Raw genomic sequence first — 22,017 nt, 5'->3', positions numbered from 1 at the left:
TTCGGGGGGGGCCCCCCCTTTTTTTTTTTTATTTTTTTTTTTTTTTTATTTTGTTTTTTTTTTTTTTTTTTTCCCCCCCCCCCCCCCCCCCCCCCCACACCTATAAGCCCCTTATCTCCTCGCTAACTTTCCCACCACACTTTAGGTGTAACAGGTGCTGACTTGGGCTTGGGTAACTGACATAGTATACGATATTATATAACTTTGTCACGACGCTGTTCTTTGCAAAGCCCTTCCTTTCGTTTGAACTCTATCTACCGATATCCCTCTCCCTCTCACTCCCCTCTTTTCTTTCCTCCTCCCTTCCCGTTCAGCCAATCCCCCTTTCGTCTCGCTCGTGCCCACCGGCTATCCTCCAATATGTTCGGCCGGGACAAGAAAACCCAGGATCCGCCGACCCTAGGCCAAGCCCCGGGGCCGGCCAATAGCCAAGACGACATCAACAGCCACACAGCCGAGCTCACGCCGGCCGAGACAAACCACGAGTATCCCACGGGATTACGCTTTGCCCTTATCTTGTCGTCTGTGTATATCTCCATCTTCCTCGTCTCGCTCGACCGCCTCATCGTCACCACCGCTATCCCCGCCATCACCAATGAGTTCGATTCCCTTCCGGATGTTGGATGGTACGGCTCCGCCTATCTGTTGACCTCGTGTGCCTTCCAACTGCTATTCGGCAAGCTGTATCGCTTCTATCCAATCCGTGCCGTCTACGCCATCTCCGTCCTCTTGTTCGAGATTGGGTCTGCACTGTGTGGTGCCGCCCCGAGCTCCGTCGCCTTCATTATCGGCCGCGCAATCCAGGGTGTCGGCTCAGCAGGTTAGTTCTCTTAGAGTTATATTTTTACCCGTTGGGCAGCTTTCGGGCCTCATCACTCTTACATACTCCCCAAACATGAGCTGAACCCCTTCTCTATCCGGCAATTACTGATTCCAGTGTGTGTAATATAGGCATCTTCTCCGGTGGCATCGTTGTCATTGTATATGCCGTGCCCCTACACAGGCGACCGTTCGTATGCTACCCCTGCAGTCATCTTTTTCCTACTCTAAACTTCCAAGCGCTCGCCACGGCAATAATTGCCTGTTAGAGCCACAACCATGTCTTGGGAGTATACACAACTCCCGAAACCTGCTCCCGTTTTGCTTGAAAGAGTAATTACTGACTTCAGCGAACTATAGTGGCAAGGAATGATTGGCGCTGTCTTTGGCGTTTCCTCTGTTCTTGGGCCTCTCGTCGGTGGCGCATTCACGTCAAACGTGACTTGGCGCTGGTGCTTCTATATTAACCTACCTTTTGGTGGTGTTGCCTTGGCTATCATCATATTCCTGCTCCGTATTCCGGCTCGGCCAGAAACCAATGCGTCCACCAAAACCAAGCTTTCTCAGCTTGATGCCCCTGGCACGATCGCTCTCCTGCCCGCTGTCGTCTCCCTTCTCCTTGCTTTACAATGGGGTGGCCTCACCTATCCTGTATGTTGCCTCCCTCCCCCAACCCAACCCAACCCTTTTTTTTTTTCCCGCGGGCGGGACCTTCTTTCGTCATCAGCTGACTTCATGAAGTGGAATGACCGCCGTGTCATAGCTCTACTGACCCTCGGCATATTCCTGGGTATTGTGTTCATTCTAGTTCAGGCCTTCATGCCCAAAACAGCAACCATCCCTCCACGCATATTCAAACAGCGGTCTATCCTAGCCGGATTCTGGACGACGATTGTGCTTGGCTCACAGATGATGATTTTTGGTTAGTTCCATTTGATGCCTTTCTGCGCGCTTTCATACTGACCAGCTGAACCATTAGTCTATTACCTTCCAATCTGGTTTCAAGCAATTCAGGGCGTCTCTGCTGTAAACTCTGGCATTCGGCTGCTTCCCACTACGCTTTCCATCGTTGTCGCCTCTATCTCCAACGGCATTTTCGTCACCAAAATTGGTTACTACACTCCAACGTACGTATGATGTTATGTCTTTCAGCGGTAATATCTGATGGGTTCATAGTATGATTGCTGGTACGATAATATGTGCCATTGGAGGTGGGCTACTAACGACGCTGCAACTGGATACGGGCATGCCCAAATGGATAGGTTACCAGATTCTTTACGGGGTAAGCTGCTATTAATCCTATGCTAGTTCCCTTTGACGCATAGTTTCCCTTGAGCTTGCCATTAGCGCGAGCCCATACGTTATTCATGAGTTATCAGTAATACTAAGAGTGCTCATCGATACAGTTCGGTCAAGGCCTTTGCTTCCAAGCTCCAAATCTCGCGGCACAGACAGTCCTTCCCAAGAATGAAGTTGCGATTGGGGCAAGTCTTATGTTTTTCAGTCAAATCCTAGGGGGCGCTATGTAAGTTCTTGATCCAGAAACGTGATCACCATGCTCTGCGTAATTCAGAGAGCATATAATAATAATAAGGAACTTGACTAACTTGTTTTGATACGGCAGCTTCCTTTCGGTTGGCCAAAACGTGCTCAATAACCAGCTTTTGCAAAGACTTGCTGGGTTGCCTGGCTTCTCTCCAGCCCTAATCCAGTCAGGTGGTGCAACAAGTCTAATCGATGCGTTCCCTGTCCAATACCGCCATGACGTCTTGGTGGCGTACAACGAGTCCCTACGGACTGTATTTCGGGTCGGTCTTGTTCTGGCAGCGCTTTCTGTGATTGGGGCCGCCTGTATGGAGTGGAAGAGCGTAAAGAAGGAGGCACCAGATACCAAGCCCGCTGATGTCGAGAATGGTGTTGCGGATATGGCAGATGCGATAGACAGCAAGTCAGATGGCGAGACACTAGCAGCTAGATCCATGCACCAAGTCGACGAGAAGCCAGCAATGCCCTCCAGTGATGCTACTAAAGAGCCGCATCGGTCATCTCACGAACAATGAACGGTTACGGTTCTCCCCGATACCACTCATTATTACTCGGTAACTATTAGCATTTGACATTGGCAGGCGTTTGGGTTGTTGAATCTAGTGTATACCCCATCTTCAGATTAGATACTCCTCTCAACTAGACGAGTTAAGCTACGATACAAGTACCGCGCATTTAGCGGATATAATGAAATAATTGCGAGCTTCTATTCTATATATCTGTATTGACATTCAAGCCTTTTTGTTTATTTAGCATTTTATAGGTTGAGTTTTTTACCTCTATATATAGTTAGTATTAAATAAAAAGGGCTTTGAGCCACGATGGAAAATACGAGGATGGATATATATGCGTTTGAAGCGTTGAAAATCAATGTGTCTCGCTGCTTATGTGCATACTATGCCTTAATAAAGAACTCTTGAAGATAGTTTATATCTTTTGGCCAAGTTCCTGGGAATGTCATCAATTATCTGCAGATATCTAATTCCGTGGTGATGAGCTTCATGTGTATCGAACTCTGTGGTCCCAGTAAGTCGTCGTATAATCTAGTATGTATAGTAACTACCTACTTAATATAGCTATTCTCTCTAATCTTATCAGTCAAAACTCACCAGTCTATAAGCAATCCCCGTTCTGAGCACAGGAGCAGGCATAACTAAATTGCATATTGAAGACTGTGTGGGTCGGCCACTGCCGTCGAAGCCACTTTGAATAATGTAATTATATCTGTCATCTTAGTGTAGCCTTTCCAAGCATCTCGGAGATTCAAGGACCAAAGTTGTCTTCTCCTGGGGGTGTGTGGGAGATATGACGTACCAGCAATCCACAGTGTTGACTAAGCGCCTTTCGTTCTGACAGAGAGGCTATGCCTACAGATCTAGGCCGTGTCTTACTCTCCGACAAGCAAGATGATTTATTAGGCGACTATCAATTAAACCGGCATGGCCATATGTGAACAGCGTAATGAGCATAGGCTTCCATTGACAGCCAAGTATCAGCACCACCAGGGCACCGCTAATCTCCAAGGGAAAAAGAAAAGGGGGCAGAGGATTCGCCACGACAATGGAGCTAAGAAAGCTCTGGTCACAAGTTGATCATCGTCGCTAAGGGGCTCCTCACCTTCTCTGATAAACTTCTAATAGCAAGCAAGTACATGAACATGCTTGTTGATACCTTTTTATCTTTATACTTTCCCATGAGCGTTTAACTCTACTTAGTCAGATCCCTAACAAAAGCTCACACTCCAAATTTCCACACACTCTCTTCATGCCTTGTCTGCATATCAAATCTATTTGAACAGTAGCAAGCATTCACTTCAGAGGCAATCACATTTCACACCAGCAACTGAGAGCACGATAACAGTCAACCAACTCCGCATACACAAAGACATACACACACACACACACACACAGAGAGAGAGAGAGAGAGAGGTAGAGAAGGGTACGGGCAAAGGAAGATGGACTACCCGCAAACCAGAGTCCACTATGACAGCAATTGGACAGCAATGTACGTTGTACTGGCCGCAATACCACTCATATTTGTCATGGTCGCCATATACACAACATGGCGACGCAGAACGCGGATGAAGAGAGAATACCTTCACGAGATTGTGAGGTAGCCATGATTCTCTCTCCCATCTTGGATATACACACATCTATATACATACATGTCATGCACAGCATCTCTACGCTTCTACCGATCTACGTCTTATCTTGCCTATCAATTACGCCCCGAAAAAAGGACATGGACGGATACTCAGCCTCATTCGAATGTTTTCTCTTCCTTCTCCCTCCAACCAACCTGCTGGAATTCTACGGCACCAGCCCTTTTTATTTCGTTTCTTTCCCAAAAGCACTTCCTGCAAATCAGATATAACATTTACACAATTACCATTTCAATAGACAAGTAAGAAGATGAAGAGGAAGGCGATTCAATGGCACCTGCTTTGATGCTGGCAATGAAATTCGGCAACTGACTGCCGCTGCAGCGTAGTATGAAAGATAATGAAATATATAAGCTATCCATGGGCGAAATAAAGACAGAAAGCCATAATAGGAATGGTAGTAATGCGATAGGTATTAGTTAGAGACCAGTATAATAGATGTCGGGGTGGTTATAACTAGAACTTGCCGGTGGACTATGTCTATAAGGAAGTCACTACCTACTTCCTCTCTCTCCTCGGAACGACTACACCAGGGGATCCCACGAGAAGCCAAGAATGAAGTATTAGGCAAGTACCTTATATATTGGTTTAGCGAGGCACTACGCCGTCATATCCTCATATGCAACCGTGGTAATCTCTGGTAGTTCTCACACCCAGAGAGTATCCGCCATAAGATACATGAGCATGAGTACCTTGGAAGCATAGACAGATGGCCAAGTCACAATAAACACGGACTGTAGGCACACTGGGACATGCATAGTCTCTTTGGAGCTTGGTATTGACTTGCGCAGTCCCGACTCTCACACCCAAATATACAACATCCGCTGCTTAGTCAGCACCTGTCCATACCGTTAACTGCAGCCCATCTTCCCCTCCATGCCAAAAGAAAAACGGCGTGTCAGCAAATTGAGCCAGGGTGCTAATTGATTAAAATCCGAAGCGCCGGTTCGCCTATTCGAGCCCCCTCCCCCCACAAAAAGGTGTTCTTAAAGGCCACTGTGTGTGCCTGCATAATGATGATAAAACGAATATGCCAAATAATTCCAACGGGTATCATCACAGTGTTCAAGTAACTAATATAACGCAACCAAGGTTCCTTTCGAGGAATAATTGGGAATGAAAGCCATTTCGAGGGTGTCATTTTACCGCCAGGGAATCGTATGTGAGTAACGCACCACAGCTGTATGCCGTAGGTAGGATGTTCAGGTTGCGGCTACCAAGTTAACGATCGTATCATAGCCCAGGTGACTGTAGGAAATTGGTGTAATCATGGCTGTTCACCGCTGGTCGTCCTTAGGTTGCCATACACGTGCACCTAGAGATTTACTGATGCCAAAGCCCACGGCCACTGCGATACCGAGAATCACAAGTACAATGGTGATCTTCACCGCGATTTGGATACGTTTGTCGAGGCGAGCGAGGCACTGGCAGGACCGGTTTTTCCGCTTCGCAGCGCGGGTCTTCTCCCTCCAGTAAGCTTGACCGGGCCAGACTCTACTATCCGAATGGAGCCGATTTGCACACATAGACGCTCGGGGGTTGTCCTGACACTGTGCGGACTTCATGGCCTCAATATCGACATCGAAGCTGCTGACTGTGTGCGCGGAAGTCGGTGTTAATGGGATTGAGCCCTCATATTGTCTTTCGAGGGTGCGTGACTTGTCAGAATCTGGAACAGGTTCTATCGTTGTCACTGTCATTTGTGAAGGCTTGCGGGCCTCCTCTTTGATCGAAGAAACCATGACCGACATCTCAGGTTACGGTAGTGCGATAGACAGCTATGACAATGTAAGGTGACCTGGATTTGGCAGTCGAGAATTCGATAGAATGAAAAACTAATGGGTGGGCAGAATAGCGACAAAATCTGGTGGAGTGGAGTTCCGTGTCGAGCTGGGAGAGACGGCGAGGCAGAAAAGAAAAGCCTGTAAGCAAGAGCATCAGAATAGGACCAGAAAGCGCCGGTGGCGTTCGAGCAGCTCGACGAAAGAGCTGAAGGGGGGGGGACGGAATGTACCAGAGTTGAAGTTGCTTCTCAAGAAAGTTTGACGCGAGAAGATAAGCGCGAATGGCTATCGAAAGTTCTCATCGGCTAGGGGCAAAAGACCTAGGCAGTGTATACTACGGACACGGCCACAAACAAGAAGCTTCAAGTCTCTAAGCTTAGGCCCCGACTAGATACGCTTCTGACGTTATCTTCAGCGTTTTCCCGTATGCTACCTCCCCACGCAGCTACGTGGATAGACAAGCAGGCAGACAGGCGGGTAGGTGGGCAGGGGGAGTTGCGAGTTCTTTGGTAGGACGTCCGAGCCCGAGGAAATAGAAGGAGACAGCACCAGTCAATCGCTGGTTCTTTTGGCGGCAAGTGGTGTTCGTTGGTGAGTTGTTCGTGGTGATAATGCGCACTGGCCGCGCGTACATTAGCTACATATCACTGCCAATCAGGCCGAAGGTCAACACTGGGTATGTAGGTAAACGTGGTAAATATATACCTAGTCAGACACCTAGTGTAGGTTAGGGAAGGGTCTGAGCAAGTAAGGAGGTTGTCAATGCTGGATTAAGCGTTGGACGGATACAGGCTCCCCCAGGAACATGATGGCACGGGCACGTACTTGTACATACCTACATGAATGGAAGCATGTCCGTCCCGCTAGTAGTACTTTTCTAGGTTAGATACCTGCAGTACACAGCAGATATATATAGTACCTAAGTACGGAAGTTGGAGTTTGAAGTTTGAAGTTTGATGCTTGATGCTTTTGGCGCACGCCTAAGTTCGCCGCAAAGCCATCATTCACGTCAATTGAAGACAAATGGATACCTACCTAATAAGAGTGAGCAAGTCGAAGTGAGAGAGTGGTATGGGAGAGAGAGCGCAGGGACGCCCCCCCTACTGTGTACTTAGTACCTATTGTAAGTACAGGCTATATACTTACTATGTACTCTAGAGAACAGAAAAGGGACGAGACGGCAACGGGAAGATTGCTGCAAGCTGCCAATGGCCAGCCAATGGCTGCTTGGTGTTGAAACCCCGGAAGCTATGGGCTGTATGCACTATCTGTGCACTAGACAGGACCGGGGGGTTCGTTGGCAATCTACCTAGTACCAAGTAGGTACACTGCCCAGAACTGCCCAGAACTGCCCTAGCGCCAAGTTTAAGTGCCTAGCGAGCCTAGGTACTTCTCGTAGGTAGCAGTTGAGCCCCAATTCCGCCCCAAACAACAGGAACCGCGGCTTTCTGAGATCCGAGCAATCGGAACCTAGAACCTAGGTGTAGCGGCACCGGAAAAGGCAATGCCTTTTACATAAGGTACCGTAAACCCCGCGCCAATCTACGGTACAACTAAGTATGCAACTACCTACACCTGCATGTAAATGCTTGGGTACCTACATACTATATCATGGTAGGTATACTCTACTTACAGTAGTAGGTACCTACCTAGGTAGGTTGGTAGCTTATGTACTTAGGCATTCAACCGCAGTCTGATGAGCAAACCCTAGCTGCGAAAATTAGGGAAGCTTTCTATATTCTTATGTACAGTAGGGCTTTCACGGACTGGAACAAGTATTCAGTAATCTACTTACTACCTGCGGAGTACTTACTGTAGGTAGCTATGTACATAGTATAAAAATCCTGGAAGAGGTAAATTGTGGAGTCCTGGGTTTTGCTTTCGACCTTGTCACCTTTACCCCTGGTTGGTTTAATTGGGATGCTACTTTGCAATTTATACATAGTACTCCATGCTTACTTAAGTAGCTACATAGTACCTACTATTTTTGACCTACAGACTTCGATACTAGGGGCACCACAACGTCCTGCTGATTCTGTTGGTTTTTATGCCTTTTCTCCGACAGCGTTAGAAAGGCCAGGATATCCCCAGTCTGTGTTCCTGCGACCTGGCCTTCCTCCACAGAGCTATTACTCCCTGGGATAGTCTTGTGTACGAGTCTCAGCTGAGGGCACCAGATCTAGAACACATATTCCAACCAGGAATCAAGCAAGTCATCGCCGAGTCTGTCTAAGGAATTGGTGTACTTTACGTGTATTCCAACCGTACTACTAGTAAATCCCCACCATGAAACTAGATAGGCTGGCATGTAATTGGTCCATCCGAGGTGGTGCTATTTCATTTACATGCAATGAGATTTAGTGATGAGCAGCCTTTTAAAGCATAGGGGCAAAGAAAGCTTCGTAAACAGCATCTGACGCAGTTGGCGATATTGAGGTTGAACAATAGGCAGGTAGGGTAGACAGATAGCGTTGGAAAGATATCCCACTTCGATAGCATATGGGACGGCGTTCAGTCAGTCAGTCAGTCAAGATGGTATATGTCTTATCTAAGTATGTGATGAATGGATTTACTGACGCCACGGCTCAGTCGGAAACTCGGCCCACCTACCTCCTCATGAGCTTCTCTTTCTTCGATGTCCGTGATACTGTTATGTCATGGCGATTTGAGATTGGCAAACGGTTGTACCACCGTGGAACAGACTTAAAACCAAATCTCGTCTCTTTTTTCCGTATCGGTGTAGAGCGTTTGATCATTCCCTTAATATGATGACACCCACATGACATTACGAACACAAAGCTCTGTCCCAACAAACACAGGTACGTAGGGTCACAGAGGTATCTTACAAACCTAGGCAGCATGAATTAACTGGCGATGCTCAAATCATACGCACTCTGATACCCCATATTCCGTGTCCATCGCTACCACAGTGGTTGTAGAGGTGTTGCTGGAGGCACTGCTTTGTATTAGAAATGCATCACCATAATCGAGATGAACACTAGATTGTACAAGTTGGTCAGCCAATTTTCAAGTATAACAGATCTGTGCGTGGGTCTGACGAACAAGCACAACTGGTACAGAAGCCGACAGTGAGACTGTCTGTGACCGCATGCAGATGGCACGGAGAAGCAAAGATAAACCCCGGGGACACGCTGCTCTGATCCTCTGAGAGATTACTGTCATGAGGAGATCGATAACAGCTCACAAGGACGTGTGTACTGTAACTTCTCTCGATCATTTAGTTCCTATTTCACCAACGCCCGTCTGCTCACTTCCTTGGTATCCAGAGTCTCCCAGATTTACTTGGCTCTCACATTGAATCCAGATCCCATATTGATCTTTTACTTCTGTAAGATATACAACACGGCCCTTACCCAGTTACGCCTTCAACTATCAGCAAGTAATTCACTGTGAAGCTGTCCTTGCACCCCTCAAAATGGGAGGCATCAGACTCGCAGCACTCACTTCATCTGCAATCATCGCAGTTCTCGGAAACCTGTACCTCGTTTCTTCGCAGGTCACCCAGACTAGCACCGCCGTGCTTCAACGGCGCATTCTCGAAAGAAGAGATGCCTATACTTGTTATGGGGTACGTCTCCAATGCTGCTCCAAACGTGCCACCGCCGACAAATGGTTAAACTAAGGTGAGAAATAGAGAGACGCGAACGCCACGGACTGCCAGGCTGCACTTGATCAGCTCCAGTCATTTGAGGACCAAGAGTTCCAAGTATATTCGGGCATCTGTCTGAATTGGTCTCAGGACACTTGTAACATCCGATTTTGCGCTCAACCCTACGTCACGAAGACCGTCAACCGCACCGCCTCATGGCTTCAACATTGGGCAAACAATACTCTTATGGGCTGCGTTTCTGGAGGGCAGTACGCAGTGATGGGGGACTCGACCAATCTAAACGGCAACGGGGGCACATACCGATTGCATCTCGAACACGCAGGCCCGAGGCATGGTTGAAGTTACATCTTGTGGTAGTGAACATGTGATGGTGGTCGAGTCACGCCCCGGTGATTATACCCAAAGGTGTAAGCGCCTGCTGCTGATTGTTCCTGGAGACGTTGCTGTATGTATGTAGTTTACCTAAATCTACATTGAAGCTCACCCAAGATCATCGGGAGCTACCGAGCCTGCATATTACACACGTGACAGGTCCAATGTGTAGGATGCAAGTACACTTGATTCCATGGCTTGGAAATAAGTCCCACTGTGGGAGCCAGACGTGTGGTCATCGTGTCCATAGCATCGTGTAAAGGCTTTCGACCCTGAAGAAGATCACGACTCGAACTTGATTGAGTCTATAGTATCAACACAGACAAGGTGACAGCCCGTGTTGTACTGGATGTTTGCGTCGGACAGTGACTAGCCGTGTAATATCGAGCACAGCACGGGGTGTGCCAAGTTAGGACGCAGAATGTCGAGATCAAACCTACTGCAGCAGGGTCTTATAAGTCCCAGATGTCGACTAGGTATTTGCCTGGGGGTTATTACCCTTCCCACCGCATCGTGAATGAATATGAATTGCTCACAGTCCTTCAACACTTCATGGCCTGTGGGTAAAGAACGAGGTAGCTGCTACCCGCGAAGCAAGTCACACGATATTTGAAGGTACTACCGCTGCTCCCGTTGCCGCGAGCTTTTGTTGACTGCCGCAATAAGAGACAGTGACACATAGGCCCTCTTCCCGCGGAGCCTTCGTTCGCACAAATATCCCGTGCACAATCACCAGTCGGTCTTGTCTTCTGTTGCCAACTTCGTTTGCGGTGACAGTCCTTACTAGGTACTCTTGCACTCAATTTTCCAGAGCAGCTAGCTTTGTTTCTTCCACAACCACCAACTTAACTTCTCAACTCCTTATCGACAACGACTCGCCAAAAAACCACATACTTGGACCAGCGCCAACACGCCTCGAAAAATACTGCAATGCGCATTAAATCCTCCATAACTCTCGTTGCCTGCCTCATCGGCTATCTTGGCCTGGTACTGGCAACTTCTGTTAATCGCGTTGATAGTAACATGGTCTCCTCTCAACACACTCATCGTCACCTCCCTGGCGGGTCAATACACCGGCGCGAGGTAAAGCAACACGAGAGGCACATTTCTCAATCACCCAATGGTCCCGTCTATCGTTGCCACGACCCTCACCCCGAGTTATTTGTAAGTAGCGCTGCCCACAGAGAGTGTTCGACATCTGCCGGCATGATGCGTGGAAGGAACGACTGACAAGTTCGCCTCGTGCACTAGGGTCCAGCACCGCCTGTCGAGGACTGCGACGACGTGATTGCTCAGTTTGCCGGTCTTAAAGCGAATATCAATCTTAATCTTGTAGAAGGCTGCTACCAAATCACGTCGGGCAATTGCACTGGGCTGGTGTGCCCCCAGCGTGCAGGCGAGAGCAGTCACATTCCGGGACTCCTCGCAGCCCAGTACATGGCCTCACCATTGCGCGACGAGTGCATCGCCAAAGGACAGCGAGGATGGTGGATTGATGGCAAGGGCTTGGGGGTGGGTGTGTATTTAACTTAGTGGATATCACTTCCTAGGTAGTTGATTTTGGTACTTTTCAGGAGGATATTGGCGCAATTCTACCTTTTGCTCAGGAGAAAGGAGGCGATATGCGATGCGAACCGAAGGGGCAACATGCACAAGCAACCTTGGAAATGAGACATAACACTCACACAGAGGTCTGAGTGTACCGGTATCTCAACAGTTCGACTACCAAAGCCGACATCAGCTGTAAGTCATTTCTTCTAGAGGTTATAGAAATGACCATCGCAAGATCCCATTGTGTCCTTGCATCGAGAGAAACTTTCAAGCATGAGAATTCGTATTACTGTCTTCGTGATCGGTTGGAAACCGCCCCACTTCTTGCATGTACATAGGTACCTACCTACTGTATCTTTAGACACCCTCTGGACACCCCACTGGAATCGGAGCCGTTGCCTGCTGAATGATGCCAATCAAAACATGACCACAATTTGTAGTCCATTCCTACGTTACCAAGCTTAAATCACAAGTTTCTTTCTGCTACACGGGAAAAGACCCCTGTCCTTAATACCACACATACATGACAAAGTGAACACACACAGAGCAACAGCTATGGTATGTAAAACACCATCAGTTGGTAGCCTGGCGCAGAGAAGGCAGAGCGGCCGAGTTGCCGTAGATTTTCAAGAATCCTGCCTATAAACTAACCCGTCCCTCCCTTGTTGCCGCTTGCTAGAATAAAGACGGATGCTACACATACGTACACATGCAAAGGCCACGCGACGCCGATCTCTTCGAAGACTTCTGCAAGGACAAGTTACCCGACGACGAGATTTACGTACCCCCACACCACCAGCCCATCAACCCCGAAGATGAGGATGACGTCGTGCCCGATCAGCATGCCGCCTTCGGCATACAGAAGGCAACGCAGCGCAACAAGGAACCTGCCTGGAAAGACCTCAACCTTGCCGAGCTCATGAAGAAGGGGCCGGCGCCGGGCCGTATAGGCACTACAGTTAGTAAGAACCTGTACAAGGGATTACCAAGATGACAAGAAATTCGGAGGAACTCCATAGCTTGGGGCTATCCCCTCCCCTCTCTTGTTGGCTCTCGAAGCCAAATCGTGAATGAGTCGTTCACAATTAGCTTGGTCCTCGTGGATGGGGTATTTGGCTTTGAGGGATGCATTTTAAACACAGGAGTTCTGAGTGTTTGTTTTTAATACCCGTGAATAATTCCGCACAGCGCAATGTCACAACACGTTGTGATTTCCAGACTCTGTACAATAATGATATCGTCCTAGCTAAGTTGAACACCACCTGATCCTTGAAACCGTGAACCTTTAAACGCCGCCACAAACCTGAAGACGCCTTGCCATGCTGTATTGTCAATCAATAGAAAACCAACCTTGCGCTAGATTTCTCGCCATATCTACCTAGATAAGAAGCGGCCTTAACCCTTGCCTAGAAAGCTCTCGCGCTCCATGACCTCAGGCGCGAACTTGACTAGAAACACGGTGCGGCCGGGCCACAACTCGCCCTCCTCCTGCTTTCCGACGCTATGAGCCGTGACACGGGCGGGGAAGGCCGAGCCGTCGCAGACACCCTCGATGATGCCGGCGACGTAGGCGGCACAGTTGAGCTGGCTCATGTCGCGTGGAACGCTGATATAGCGGTTGACGAGCGGCTCGTTATCGATGATCATGTATTCGTCGGGTTTCAACGGGTCTGACGATTTCTCAAGGCCATCGGCCGCCTGTCCAAAGAGGTGCTGCCACACGTTGATCTTGATGAAGTGCAGTAGCGTAATGATATTGAGGGGCCGTGTCTGCGACCGGACCGGCTCGCGGTAGAGGAGGAGGTCAAGGAGTTTCAGACCGATGGGGTGGCCTTGTATGTTGAGCCTGCCGTAAAAGGATAGCTTGTTAGAAAAGGCAGTTTATGAGTCGGCGTATTGATCTGTTGAGTAACTGTGGGGCGAGGACAGGACAAGAGAGACAAAGAGCTCGGGGCTTATCGACTTACCGCTTCTCAAGGTCCTGGATACTTTCTATCTTCTTCGAGGCGTAGCTCACCATCTCGGAAAAGAGGTATGCGAAGCTTGCGCCGCTGAGCTCGGCCGCTTTGGTCCGATTTAACGGTCGGTGGTATATGGTCTTGCCATTGGTCGGATAGCGCAGGCCCGACTGTTCTTTAACACCACCCCGGGATGCTTGGAGATTGGACATTGAGACTTCCAAGGTTCGAATCTTGGGTCATTTGCAATGCTGATGCTTGAATACTTGCTGGTGGTCTGACTGTATTGCCCGGAGCTCTGAATGTGTTCGAAATACGGCTGGGTGGTTGATGTCGAGGGAAGGAGTTCCCAACTTGACGCCAGAATGTTTATGATTGGCCTGTAGCTGTGCTGTGTGGGTCTCTCGCATGGAAGTACCTAGCTAGATTTGCCCAGCTTATAGTACACCGGTAGAGCGAGACGGGGATGGAAATAGAGCTCGATTCAATGTCAGGAATGCATAATTCGATGCAGAATTAATTATATTCTTCATACACTATATATCCTTTATGTGCATGCCATCCAACTAACCGTCGTTCTATGCTCGAATCAGCCGTGCGCTATGGAGTATGATTGTAATCTTATAACTAGATGTCTTTTAGTACGTTAAAATATTAATATATTCTCCTCTGCTCAATGGACTCTAAGCATCAGCACTCGTTGCTTGCTCTTTTGGCGCCTCAGTATTTCCACCAGTTACGCCATGAGGTGCATAGCCTTTGAGGTAATCCTCCGACTCACCAATCAACTTGCCCCCAGCTTCCCACCTCTGAAAACGCTCGGCACGTCGCTGATCGCTGAGCTTCATAAGTGCGGGCCAGTATACAGAATGATCATATTCGAAAGGCAGCTGACCGCCTTTGATATCCTTGGCCAGTTGCTCTGGAGTCACATATTGTGTCATGTCCTCATTGAATTTGAGCTTCTCCTTAGTCAAGGGGTCAATGAAAGGGGTGATGAGCTTGAAAAATCCCCATACAACCCATGGCACTGTTTTCCCTGTGTCAGCTCTCAAGTTACACGGTCATATCCATATGCGGCCTCACCGTTGACAATGAGGGCCCGCCCCAGTCTCTCAGGGTAGTGTGCCTGAAGGATGTGTAACACCTCACGGCCCTGACCGATACCAGGAGCAGTATTTGTGCGCTTGGCCCCGGTCTTGAAGTCGATAAGCAAGCAAATTTTCTCTTGTTCCGCTGGAATGAGATCGATGACTCGTTCGAGCATGAAAACCATATGCTGGACTTGTCTCGGGGTGACCTCGGTATTCTGGCGTCCTGGGTTGAGGTAGTGGCATGGACGACCTTGTTTATCGAAGCCAACGATGACCTGTTTCCCAGTCTCGTTTTCGGGTCCAATGTAGTCTGCCGTCAGGTCATCGACACCGTAGTCCCTCCGCCAGGTCAGTGTCTCTAGTAAACGCTTCTCGGCCTCGTTCCGATCCCATTTGGTAGCTCGAAGATATCTGAAGAGAGACTCCTTGCTGAGCCATATCTTCTCATTGTCGGTCAGCGCTCCAGCCTTGCCACTGGTTGATGGGACCTCTGTCCACCCTTTTACTCTCTCGAGAAGCCAATCATACTTGGATTGCTGCTCAGCCGTGAGTGAAGGGTTTGCAATCGGAGTGCTCGTCTCTGGAGGCGTCGCAAGAGGAACTAATAGCGGGCCACCCGTCTTCTCACTGAGCATTCTCACGCCTGAGGGCGGCGTCGATGTGCCAACACTAGCCATTGGCTAAGGGGGTAAGCGTAATTTGAAGAGAAACTGAGAGGCTACAGTTACTTTGCGTAACAAGGTGTTGTAGATGGTGAGGGAGTGTCTGTGACAATCATAGATAACGAGTAAGTCGCATGTCAGGGGACGGTAAAGGGGTGCTACAGGCGGGTTCTCGATGAGTCTGAGGTTTCTACATAGTACTGTACGTAGTAAAGGTACTATCTAAATCTCAGCGTATTCGGATCTGTGCAAAGCACGCCAGTCCAATTGGGACTGTGCCGGGGTCTGGGCTGTTGCTGAACGCCGCCGGCAGGTTAGTGGGATGTGAGTTTCACGGAAATTCAATTGTGACATTGCGCAATGCCAACAAATCAATAGGTAGAACAACACATAGAATACAGTTATACATGTGTCGTTATTTCTACATAGTACCTAGGTAAGACACGTTTTAGTGAAAAAGAGTTAACATGCAGTACCTCTTACCTATGTAGGTATGTACCTATACTGTACCTAGTACCTACATACATACTACGTATGTACCTAGTACATATGGTAGACCAGGGTCTGGTGGGTGTACACTAAAGCGGGCCAAAGCGGGCCACCCACTGAGCCCAGAAGAAAACTAACCCTGTCGATCTCATTGACTACTTTTGAACCACTTAACACGCATTGACGCGTCCCAGTCGCGTTAGCAGCCTCAATAGCCCTCAAAATTTCAACAACGAATTGCCATCACCACACCAAGTATTCTCTGCTAGGGGCGTATTGACTATTGGATTAGGCCGTGTGAGGAGTCATAACTCGGCTTGCCATATCATCGTCATTATTGTTGGCATCAAGTATCTAGTTGGCATTATGGCTGACATAGAGACACAAGAATTGAACGAGCGCTTCGCAACTGGGGATAAGCCGCTTGAACACAATGTACTGGTCGAGCTGAAATCCATTATGCAGCTTCACTCGCTCAGTCCCCAAGACCTCTTTTTCAAGTGGGAATCCTACTGTATCAAAATGGACATGGACGAGATGAAGCTCTCTGTCGAGACCTTAGGCGCCTTGAAGCAAGACTTACTAGATGCCTTGGAACGAAATAACAGATCCCATCAGGTTCAGCTCAAGACAGAGAAGCGCACAGCGGCGACGCCTCGCACCGCTGCGAAAAACGGCGGCGATGTATTCGGAATGTGCGTCGCCAAGTGCGTTATCTCACTGCGGCAATGCCCTGCTAATCTTGGTTTAGGTTGGAGGGGATGGTACCGAGTACGCCAGCTGCTGGAAAATTCAATAGAAGTGCCGTCAAGAAGAGGAACCCTCTCGAGACGCCTTCCATGTCCAGGGTGAAGAACAACGTGCCGAGTAGTTCACCTGGTCGCGATGGCCCTTTGCGTCTGGAGCATCAGCTTGAGTCTATGAATGCAGTCCCGTAAGATGTTCTCGGCCATACCCGCCTCACTCACAATGTATCTAATCGCGCTCAGTGTAATGTCCTTCAATAGTCGGCAGAATGCCGGAGAACTCATAGAAGTCCTGAATGAGCATCTCAAGCCGGCAGATCCCCCCATTGCGCCATATGCGGAGCCACGTATCAAATTGACAGCTACTTCTGATCAGAAGAAATTGGGCTATAAGACCCTGGCCATGAAAACATCAGAAGCATCGGAAATTCTAGACGACCGGATAGACGAGTTCATGGCCCTCGTGAAAGATTACCACAAGATAGATGATGAAGAGTTCGGCAGCGCCGCCAGTCAGAGCACGACGGAGATTGTTGCTGTTGGTCGCATAGCATCGGACTCATCAGAGGGTAGGCTCAACGTAGCCTCCCTCGTATTGGAGACATCACGCCGCACAGGCAATGGTCGGAGGATTCCACTAAAACTTGAGAAGCTGAAAGATTGTTACCAGTTCTTCCCGGGGCAGATTGTAGCATTCAAGGGTATCAATTCTTCAGGACAAGAATTCCTTGTTCGTGAAGCGCTAGAGATCCCCTTGCTACATAATGCCGCATCGCTGCCAGCAACCATCAATGCACACAGACAAAGACTTCGCGGCAGCCCGGATGCTATGGAATCAGATGACGACCCAACTCCGTTGAACATTATATTTGGCTCAGGGCCCTACTCGGCTGATGATAATCTCGACTTCGAGCCGTTGCACGCTCTCTGTAGCCAGGCAGCGGATACCTATGCCGACGTGTTGGTACTGACTGGTCCGTTCATCGACGTTGATCATCCGCTTGTCGCTACGGGCGACTTTGACCTTCCCGAAGAAGCTATGACTGAACCGGACACCGCAACCATGAATACGGTGTTCAAGTATCTGATCTCACCGATGTTGAATCGTCTCGTAGTTTCAAACCCCCACATCACAATCCTCCTCATCCCTTCCGTCCGCGACATTATCGACAAGCACGTTTCATGGCCTCAAGAACACTTTTCCAGGAGGGACCTTGGCCTCCCTAAGACTGTCAAATTCATCGGTAACCCTATGACACTTTCTATTAACGAGATGGTATTGGGCATATCATCCCAGGACATTTTATGGGATTTACGTCACGAGGAACTCGTGGGCGGCAAGCCAGCAACGCCTGATTTAATGTCGAGAATATCGCGTTACATAATCGAACAACGTCATTACTTCCCCATCTTTCCCCCGGTCGATCGCTCGAAGTTGCCCAAGGTCGGGACAGCGGAGGGTATTCCAACTGGACCGAGCCTAGACACCAGTTACTTAAAGCTCGGAGAAATGGTCAATGTCCGGCCTGACGTTATTGTCGTCCCGAGCGCGTTGCCACCATTCGCGAGAGTAAGCCAACACTTCTAAATCTAAATCCCTAGGATTATGGGCCCTGCTCTAACCCACGCGCTAGGTTGTAGAAAGTGTGCTAGTCATCAACCCTGGCTATCTCTCCAAGCGAAGAGGCCCTGGCACGTATGCTCGTATGACGCTTTACCCACCTAAATTGATGGATGAGGAGATGGCCAGCGGAACTGTGATTGGCCATAAGATTTTTGAAAGAGCAAGAGTTGAAATTACGAGGATATAAAGGACTTGGAGATTTAGCGGCTTATTCAACGTGACAACGGTATGGAAATCATGAATAGTCTTGATAGACGTGCGGATCCATGCTATGCAGTTATATAAGCATCTTATTATATACATGCCAATTGCGAGGTTGTATCCGTGATAATACTACTGTCTACCGGAGTCTATCCTCCTCCTCTTGTCACTTTCGTATCGGCTAGGGTCCCGTGAGGAGTCCCGTTTCCTCCGGCTAGTATCATGATGTCTGTCATCTCTCCTAGGTGACCTTGATCTTGATCGCGAGTGCCGCCGCCGATCGTAAGATTCGTCACGTGGCATATAGGAATTCCGGTCATGACTTCGCTCACTATCCCGATCCCAGTGCCTATCACCTTCTCTCCGGGTTGCACTATTTCTTGGACCACTGGGGTGGGCGGTGACTCCCTTGCGATCACCAAGCGGCACGGCATTTGCACCTCCAGGGCCAGATCTTTCCTGGTAACGGTCGGATTTATACCTGTCGTCGAAATTGCCGCGATCAAAGTCCCTGCCAGGCCGCGTATCGCGGAACTCGCCCCAACGGCCCGTATCTTCGGACTTCAGATCTTTATACTTTGAAGCGCCCTTCTTGCCCAGCTTCGTCATATCGCGCATCTGCAGGGCCTGAGGTAACAGTTCGCGGTTTTTCACATCATCGGCAAAGCGCGCACCCATGATGTCGCGCTTGGCAAGCGACTCGGCCGCTTCGTCATCCTGATAAAAGGCGCCGCGGTGGAAGTACTTCTGCATGTAGGCCATTTTACCTTTAGCGTCTTTTTCTTCTTTCTGCTGGGCGATGAAAGCCTCGTCCTCAGCTTTGCGCTCCTCCTCTGTCAGATTGCGGCGGCGCTCGACCTCTTCGCGCTCCTTCTCCCGCGCTTCGATGGCCTCACGTTCTCTCTTGATACGCTTTAGCTCCCGTAGCTTCCATGCTGCGTACTCGGCCTCGGGATCCTTGTCGTCCTCTGTGTCGACGTCTTCTTCTTCATCCATGAGATCATCCCAGTGTTTCTTGCCTACTGCACGCGCCTCAGCATCCTTGCGCATCTGTTCCTCCACTAACTCATCCATGGCCTTTTTCTTGCGAGCTTCCTCCTCTTCGGCTATTCTAACTGCTTCCCCTTCGGTCCCCGCTGCAGCCGCCTCTTTGCTTTTCGCATTCCGCTGGCTCTTTGGTATGAATTTTGGTTTGAGCATGAGTCTCCGCGGGACCTCATCTTCGCTGCTTTCCGCCTCTTCGTCATCGCTACCCTCCTCGCTTTCACCCTCGCTTTCCCTCTCGTCGCTCTCCTCTGTAACGAACCCTTCCTCGGCCGCCAAGCGGGCGGATCTCTCGGCAGCTAGGCGACGGTCTTCGGCTTCCTTCCCTTGACGGCTCTGTTCATTAAGATCGACTTGACCGAGTTTGCTTACAATTCGGCCGGCGCTCATGACTTTTGGAGGAGGTGCGATCTTGTGATCTGGCCTTTTCTGCCGTTCAGACTCGATTTCGCTAGTTTCTGGGTCGGATTCGGATTCGGACGACGCGCCTGTTGCTTTGCCTGCCCTATGGCGCGCAGGCCGGACAGGGTTTGCGGTCATACGTTTTGGTGGCATGACAAAAGGATCCTAGTTCTTTTGCTATGATTCGAAGAGTCCACTGTTGACTGGTACTTGTTATTGTAAAGAATAGGAGAAAGACTGCAAGAACGGCTGATGCTTATTGTAGGGGAAACGGGAATGTAAAATATTCATAAGTAGACTGAAAGTTGAAGCTTGGCAAGCACGCTCGGTGATAGAACCTTGAAAGACCGGGCTGTTGTTATCTTAGCGGCTAGCGGGATGATAGGTACCCCACTAAATTGTAGGTAAGTACCTATGTACATACCTAGTAAGTACCTACATGTTGGTTGTAGATCACACAATGGAAATCCGATGTCACGGCCGCCATTCATCAACGGATCATAATTCGAATGTCAAAATTTCAGAATGAATCCAGCTCGAGCTGGAAAATGAACCCAGGTATCTCAAGAACGCCTTATGAACGCCGATGTAGTACCAGTCCCCTCTTAGTCAGAACCGATTTTTCGAGATAACCGCCCGGCCTACCGCCATCATGAAATATCGTCTTCGTCCTGATCCTGCGGCAAAACGGTGTCTGTTGTAGCGCGTGTCGAGATGCGCTCGTTAACTGTATCGCCCTGCTGTCCCATTTCACCCATCTCATCATCAAGCTCAGACCCGGATTCATCTACGCTAACCCCGTTGCCAGAGATATTGCCTCCCGGTTGCACCTTGTCACCGCCAATTGGTACGTTCTTGTTGATCTCTTCCCACACTTTTCTCCGTCCCTCTATGGCCCTCGACTTGTCCTTGCTCAAAGCTACCTTCTTCTCAGTGCGCTCAATGATGGCGGCGGCGCGGTCCTGTGCCTTCTCATGCCGCTTCCGGGCTTTACTGCTCATGGCCCTGCTTTTTTTCTGCTTCTTGGAAACGCCGGCACCTTGGTGTATCGCCAGCACTGAGGGGCGATGATCAACTGACTCAGGCGGGGGCTGGACGTCCTTGAGCGACTTGTCGGTGTTGATGCTAGGAGAGGTAGCCCGCCTCGCGGCACGAGAGTGTAATGACGGGGCTAGACGTTGGTAGAGATGGATAGTCAGTTTTGAAAGCAGCGTTTAGATTAGGCATTTTCACTTCAGTACCTTTCTTCTTTTTTGATATAGCGCCTTTGGCCATTGTCACTATACCTAGGATTTCCTAGATGAGGACTGGTAGGAGCAGCTTGGGTTCATACAATGGGGTTTTTGTCTTTGCGATACTTTCCCGCCCCTGTCAAATTCTTTGTGGCATTCGATGGAGGGGGAAAAAGGTAGGAGGAATTGGCAATCACAACTGCTCTGCCCCGCTAACCTACTGGGCGCTATTGATAAGAAATGCTACCTAGGTGGTCTTGAAAGAGTACCTAGGTACGAGGTGCCTACAATCTAGAACCCTCGAATTAAGGAAAAAAAAAAAAAAAAAAAAAAAAAAAAAAAAAGGTTATTCCATCTGGGCTAATGTCGCTTTTGCCCTGCCTACTCCTGCCTACTCAGCACACTCTTCCAAGATCCAAGATCTAGAATGTCAGCTCACATTTAAAACAAGGACCAAGCTGTGCTGTAACCAGGCCAGGTTATAACCAGAGTGTAACCGAGGGCTCGCTCAATTGTTACCATGTGGCCTAGAGGGCTTCCCCAAGGGAAGACCTAAGTATGGTCTGCATGCTCTCAGGAAATTCGGGATAGGCAAGGAAATATCCATACCCAGGGCATGTATGCCGTACATCGGGTGGCATGTCGAGCGCCTACCTTACCTGGACGTTGCCCGCATTAGCAGATTGTCACGAGAGGAATCGA

At 49.1% G+C, this 22,017-nt stretch overlaps 9 protein-coding genes across 9 annotated transcripts; 4 read left to right on the top strand and 5 right to left on the bottom strand.

Annotated features, from left to right (window-relative positions):
* Positions 1 to 92: 92 nt before the first annotated feature.
* On the top strand, positions 93 to 3,195 carry F5B22DRAFT_356939 (major facilitator superfamily domain-containing protein). Its single transcript, XM_047971020.1, has 8 exons — positions 93 to 820; positions 952 to 1,013; positions 1,180 to 1,470; positions 1,561 to 1,741; positions 1,799 to 1,946; positions 1,996 to 2,101; positions 2,226 to 2,344; positions 2,444 to 3,195. Exons 1-8 carry the CDS (start codon positions 361 to 363, stop codon positions 2,877 to 2,879), a joined length of 1,803 nt encoding a protein of 600 aa, XP_047835072.1. The 5' UTR covers positions 93 to 360; the 3' UTR covers positions 2,880 to 3,195.
* Positions 3,196 to 5,485: 2,290 nt separating this feature from the next.
* Positions 5,486 to 6,727, bottom strand: F5B22DRAFT_356926 (uncharacterized protein). The gene has a single exon (XM_047971019.1). It carries the CDS (start codon positions 6,274 to 6,276, stop codon positions 5,803 to 5,805), a length of 474 nt encoding a protein of 157 aa, XP_047835071.1. The 5' UTR covers positions 6,277 to 6,727; the 3' UTR covers positions 5,486 to 5,802.
* Positions 6,728 to 9,745: 3,018 nt separating this feature from the next.
* Positions 9,746 to 10,279, top strand: F5B22DRAFT_642714 (uncharacterized protein; the record flags this gene model as incomplete). The annotated part of the gene is made up of 2 exons (XM_047978165.1): positions 9,746 to 9,898; positions 9,965 to 10,279. 2 exons carry the CDS (start codon positions 9,746 to 9,748, stop codon positions 10,277 to 10,279), a joined length of 468 nt encoding a protein of 155 aa, XP_047835070.1.
* Positions 10,280 to 11,242: 963 nt separating this feature from the next.
* F5B22DRAFT_642713 (Apc13p protein-domain-containing protein) lies at positions 11,243 to 12,857 on the top strand (the record flags this gene model as incomplete). The annotated part of the gene is made up of 3 exons (XM_047978164.1): positions 11,243 to 11,476; positions 11,564 to 11,824; positions 12,543 to 12,857. 3 exons carry the CDS (start codon positions 11,243 to 11,245, stop codon positions 12,855 to 12,857), a joined length of 810 nt encoding a protein of 269 aa, XP_047835069.1.
* A 401-nt stretch (positions 12,858 to 13,258) lies between these two features.
* On the bottom strand, positions 13,259 to 14,033 carry F5B22DRAFT_642712 (putative SPP30 protein; the record flags this gene model as incomplete). Its single annotated transcript, XM_047978163.1, has 2 exons — positions 13,259 to 13,709; positions 13,831 to 14,033. 2 exons carry the CDS (start codon positions 14,031 to 14,033, stop codon positions 13,259 to 13,261), a joined length of 654 nt encoding a protein of 217 aa, XP_047835068.1.
* Positions 14,034 to 14,270: 237 nt separating this feature from the next.
* Positions 14,271 to 15,985, bottom strand: F5B22DRAFT_591203 (CRAL-TRIO domain-containing protein). The gene is made up of 2 exons (XM_047973842.1): positions 14,908 to 15,985; positions 14,271 to 14,851 (listed from the first exon to the last, which is right to left on the bottom strand). Exons 1-2 carry the CDS (start codon positions 15,590 to 15,592, stop codon positions 14,505 to 14,507), a joined length of 1,032 nt encoding a protein of 343 aa, XP_047835067.1. The 5' UTR covers positions 15,593 to 15,985; the 3' UTR covers positions 14,271 to 14,504.
* Positions 15,986 to 16,150: 165 nt separating this feature from the next.
* Positions 16,151 to 18,699, top strand: F5B22DRAFT_591198 (DNA polymerase alpha/epsilon subunit B). The gene is made up of 4 exons (XM_047973840.1): positions 16,151 to 16,761; positions 16,818 to 17,000; positions 17,056 to 18,382; positions 18,447 to 18,699. The coding sequence occupies exons 1-4, from the start codon at positions 16,433 to 16,435 to the stop codon at positions 18,621 to 18,623; spliced, it is 2,016 nt and encodes a 671-aa protein (XP_047835066.1). The 5' UTR covers positions 16,151 to 16,432; the 3' UTR covers positions 18,624 to 18,699.
* F5B22DRAFT_356632 (splicing factor, Prp19-binding domain-containing protein) lies at positions 18,585 to 20,552 on the bottom strand. Its single transcript, XM_047971017.1, has 2 exons — positions 20,508 to 20,552; positions 18,585 to 20,435 (listed from the first exon to the last, which is right to left on the bottom strand). Exon 2 carries the CDS (start codon positions 20,234 to 20,236, stop codon positions 18,770 to 18,772), a length of 1,467 nt encoding a protein of 488 aa, XP_047835065.1. The 5' UTR covers positions 20,237 to 20,435; positions 20,508 to 20,552; the 3' UTR covers positions 18,585 to 18,769.
* F5B22DRAFT_356602 (Alb1-domain-containing protein) lies at positions 20,529 to 21,645 on the bottom strand. The gene is made up of 2 exons (XM_047971016.1): positions 21,325 to 21,645; positions 20,529 to 21,254 (listed from the first exon to the last, which is right to left on the bottom strand). The coding sequence occupies exons 1-2, from the start codon at positions 21,356 to 21,358 to the stop codon at positions 20,734 to 20,736; spliced, it is 555 nt and encodes a 184-aa protein (XP_047835064.1). The 5' UTR covers positions 21,359 to 21,645; the 3' UTR covers positions 20,529 to 20,733.
* Between the last annotated feature and the right edge of the window lie 372 nt (positions 21,646 to 22,017).

Source organism: Xylaria bambusicola, assembly GCF_022495145.1.
Source record: "Xylaria bambusicola strain CBS 139988 unplaced genomic scaffold F5B22scaffold_4, whole genome shotgun sequence".
In the NCBI taxonomy this organism is placed as follows: domain Eukaryota; kingdom Fungi; phylum Ascomycota; class Sordariomycetes; order Xylariales; family Xylariaceae; genus Xylaria; species Xylaria bambusicola.
This window is presented reverse-complemented; position numbering and strand designations above follow the sequence as displayed.

Bases quoted from the DNA above. Each gene is read 5' to 3' on its own strand.
- F5B22DRAFT_356939 (XM_047971020.1), top strand. From the start codon at position 361: ATGTTCGGCCGGGACAAGAAAACCCAGGATCCGCCGACCCTAGGCCAA. The intron at 1,471-1,560 runs GTATGTTGCCTC...GACTTCATGAAG, and splicing joins GGGGTGGCCTCACCTATCCT to TGGAATGACCGCCGTGTCAT. The intron at 2,345-2,443 runs GTAAGTTCTTGA...TTGATACGGCAG, and splicing joins CAAATCCTAGGGGGCGCTAT to CTTCCTTTCGGTTGGCCAAA.
- F5B22DRAFT_356926 (XM_047971019.1), bottom strand. From the start codon at position 6,276: ATGTCGGTCATGGTTTCTTCGATCAAAGAGGAGGCCCGCAAGCCTTCA.
- F5B22DRAFT_591203 (XM_047973842.1), bottom strand. From the start codon at position 15,592: ATGGCTAGTGTTGGCACATCGACGCCGCCCTCAGGCGTGAGAATGCTC. The intron at 14,852-14,907 runs GTGAGGCCGCAT...CAGGGAAAACAG, and splicing joins GCGGGCCCTCATTGTCAACG to TGCCATGGGTTGTATGGGGA.
- F5B22DRAFT_591198 (XM_047973840.1), top strand. From the start codon at position 16,433: ATGGCTGACATAGAGACACAAGAATTGAACGAGCGCTTCGCAACTGGG. The intron at 16,762-16,817 runs GTGCGTCGCCAA...ATCTTGGTTTAG, and splicing joins GGCGGCGATGTATTCGGAAT to GTTGGAGGGGATGGTACCGA. The intron at 17,001-17,055 runs GTAAGATGTTCT...AATCGCGCTCAG, and splicing joins GAGTCTATGAATGCAGTCCC to TGTAATGTCCTTCAATAGTC.
- F5B22DRAFT_356632 (XM_047971017.1), bottom strand. From the start codon at position 20,236: ATGCCACCAAAACGTATGACCGCAAACCCTGTCCGGCCTGCGCGCCAT.
- F5B22DRAFT_356602 (XM_047971016.1), bottom strand. From the start codon at position 21,358: ATGGCCAAAGGCGCTATATCAAAAAAGAAGAAAG. The intron at 21,255-21,324 runs GTACTGAAGTGA...ACCAACGTCTAG, and splicing joins TATATCAAAAAAGAAGAAAG to CCCCGTCATTACACTCTCGT.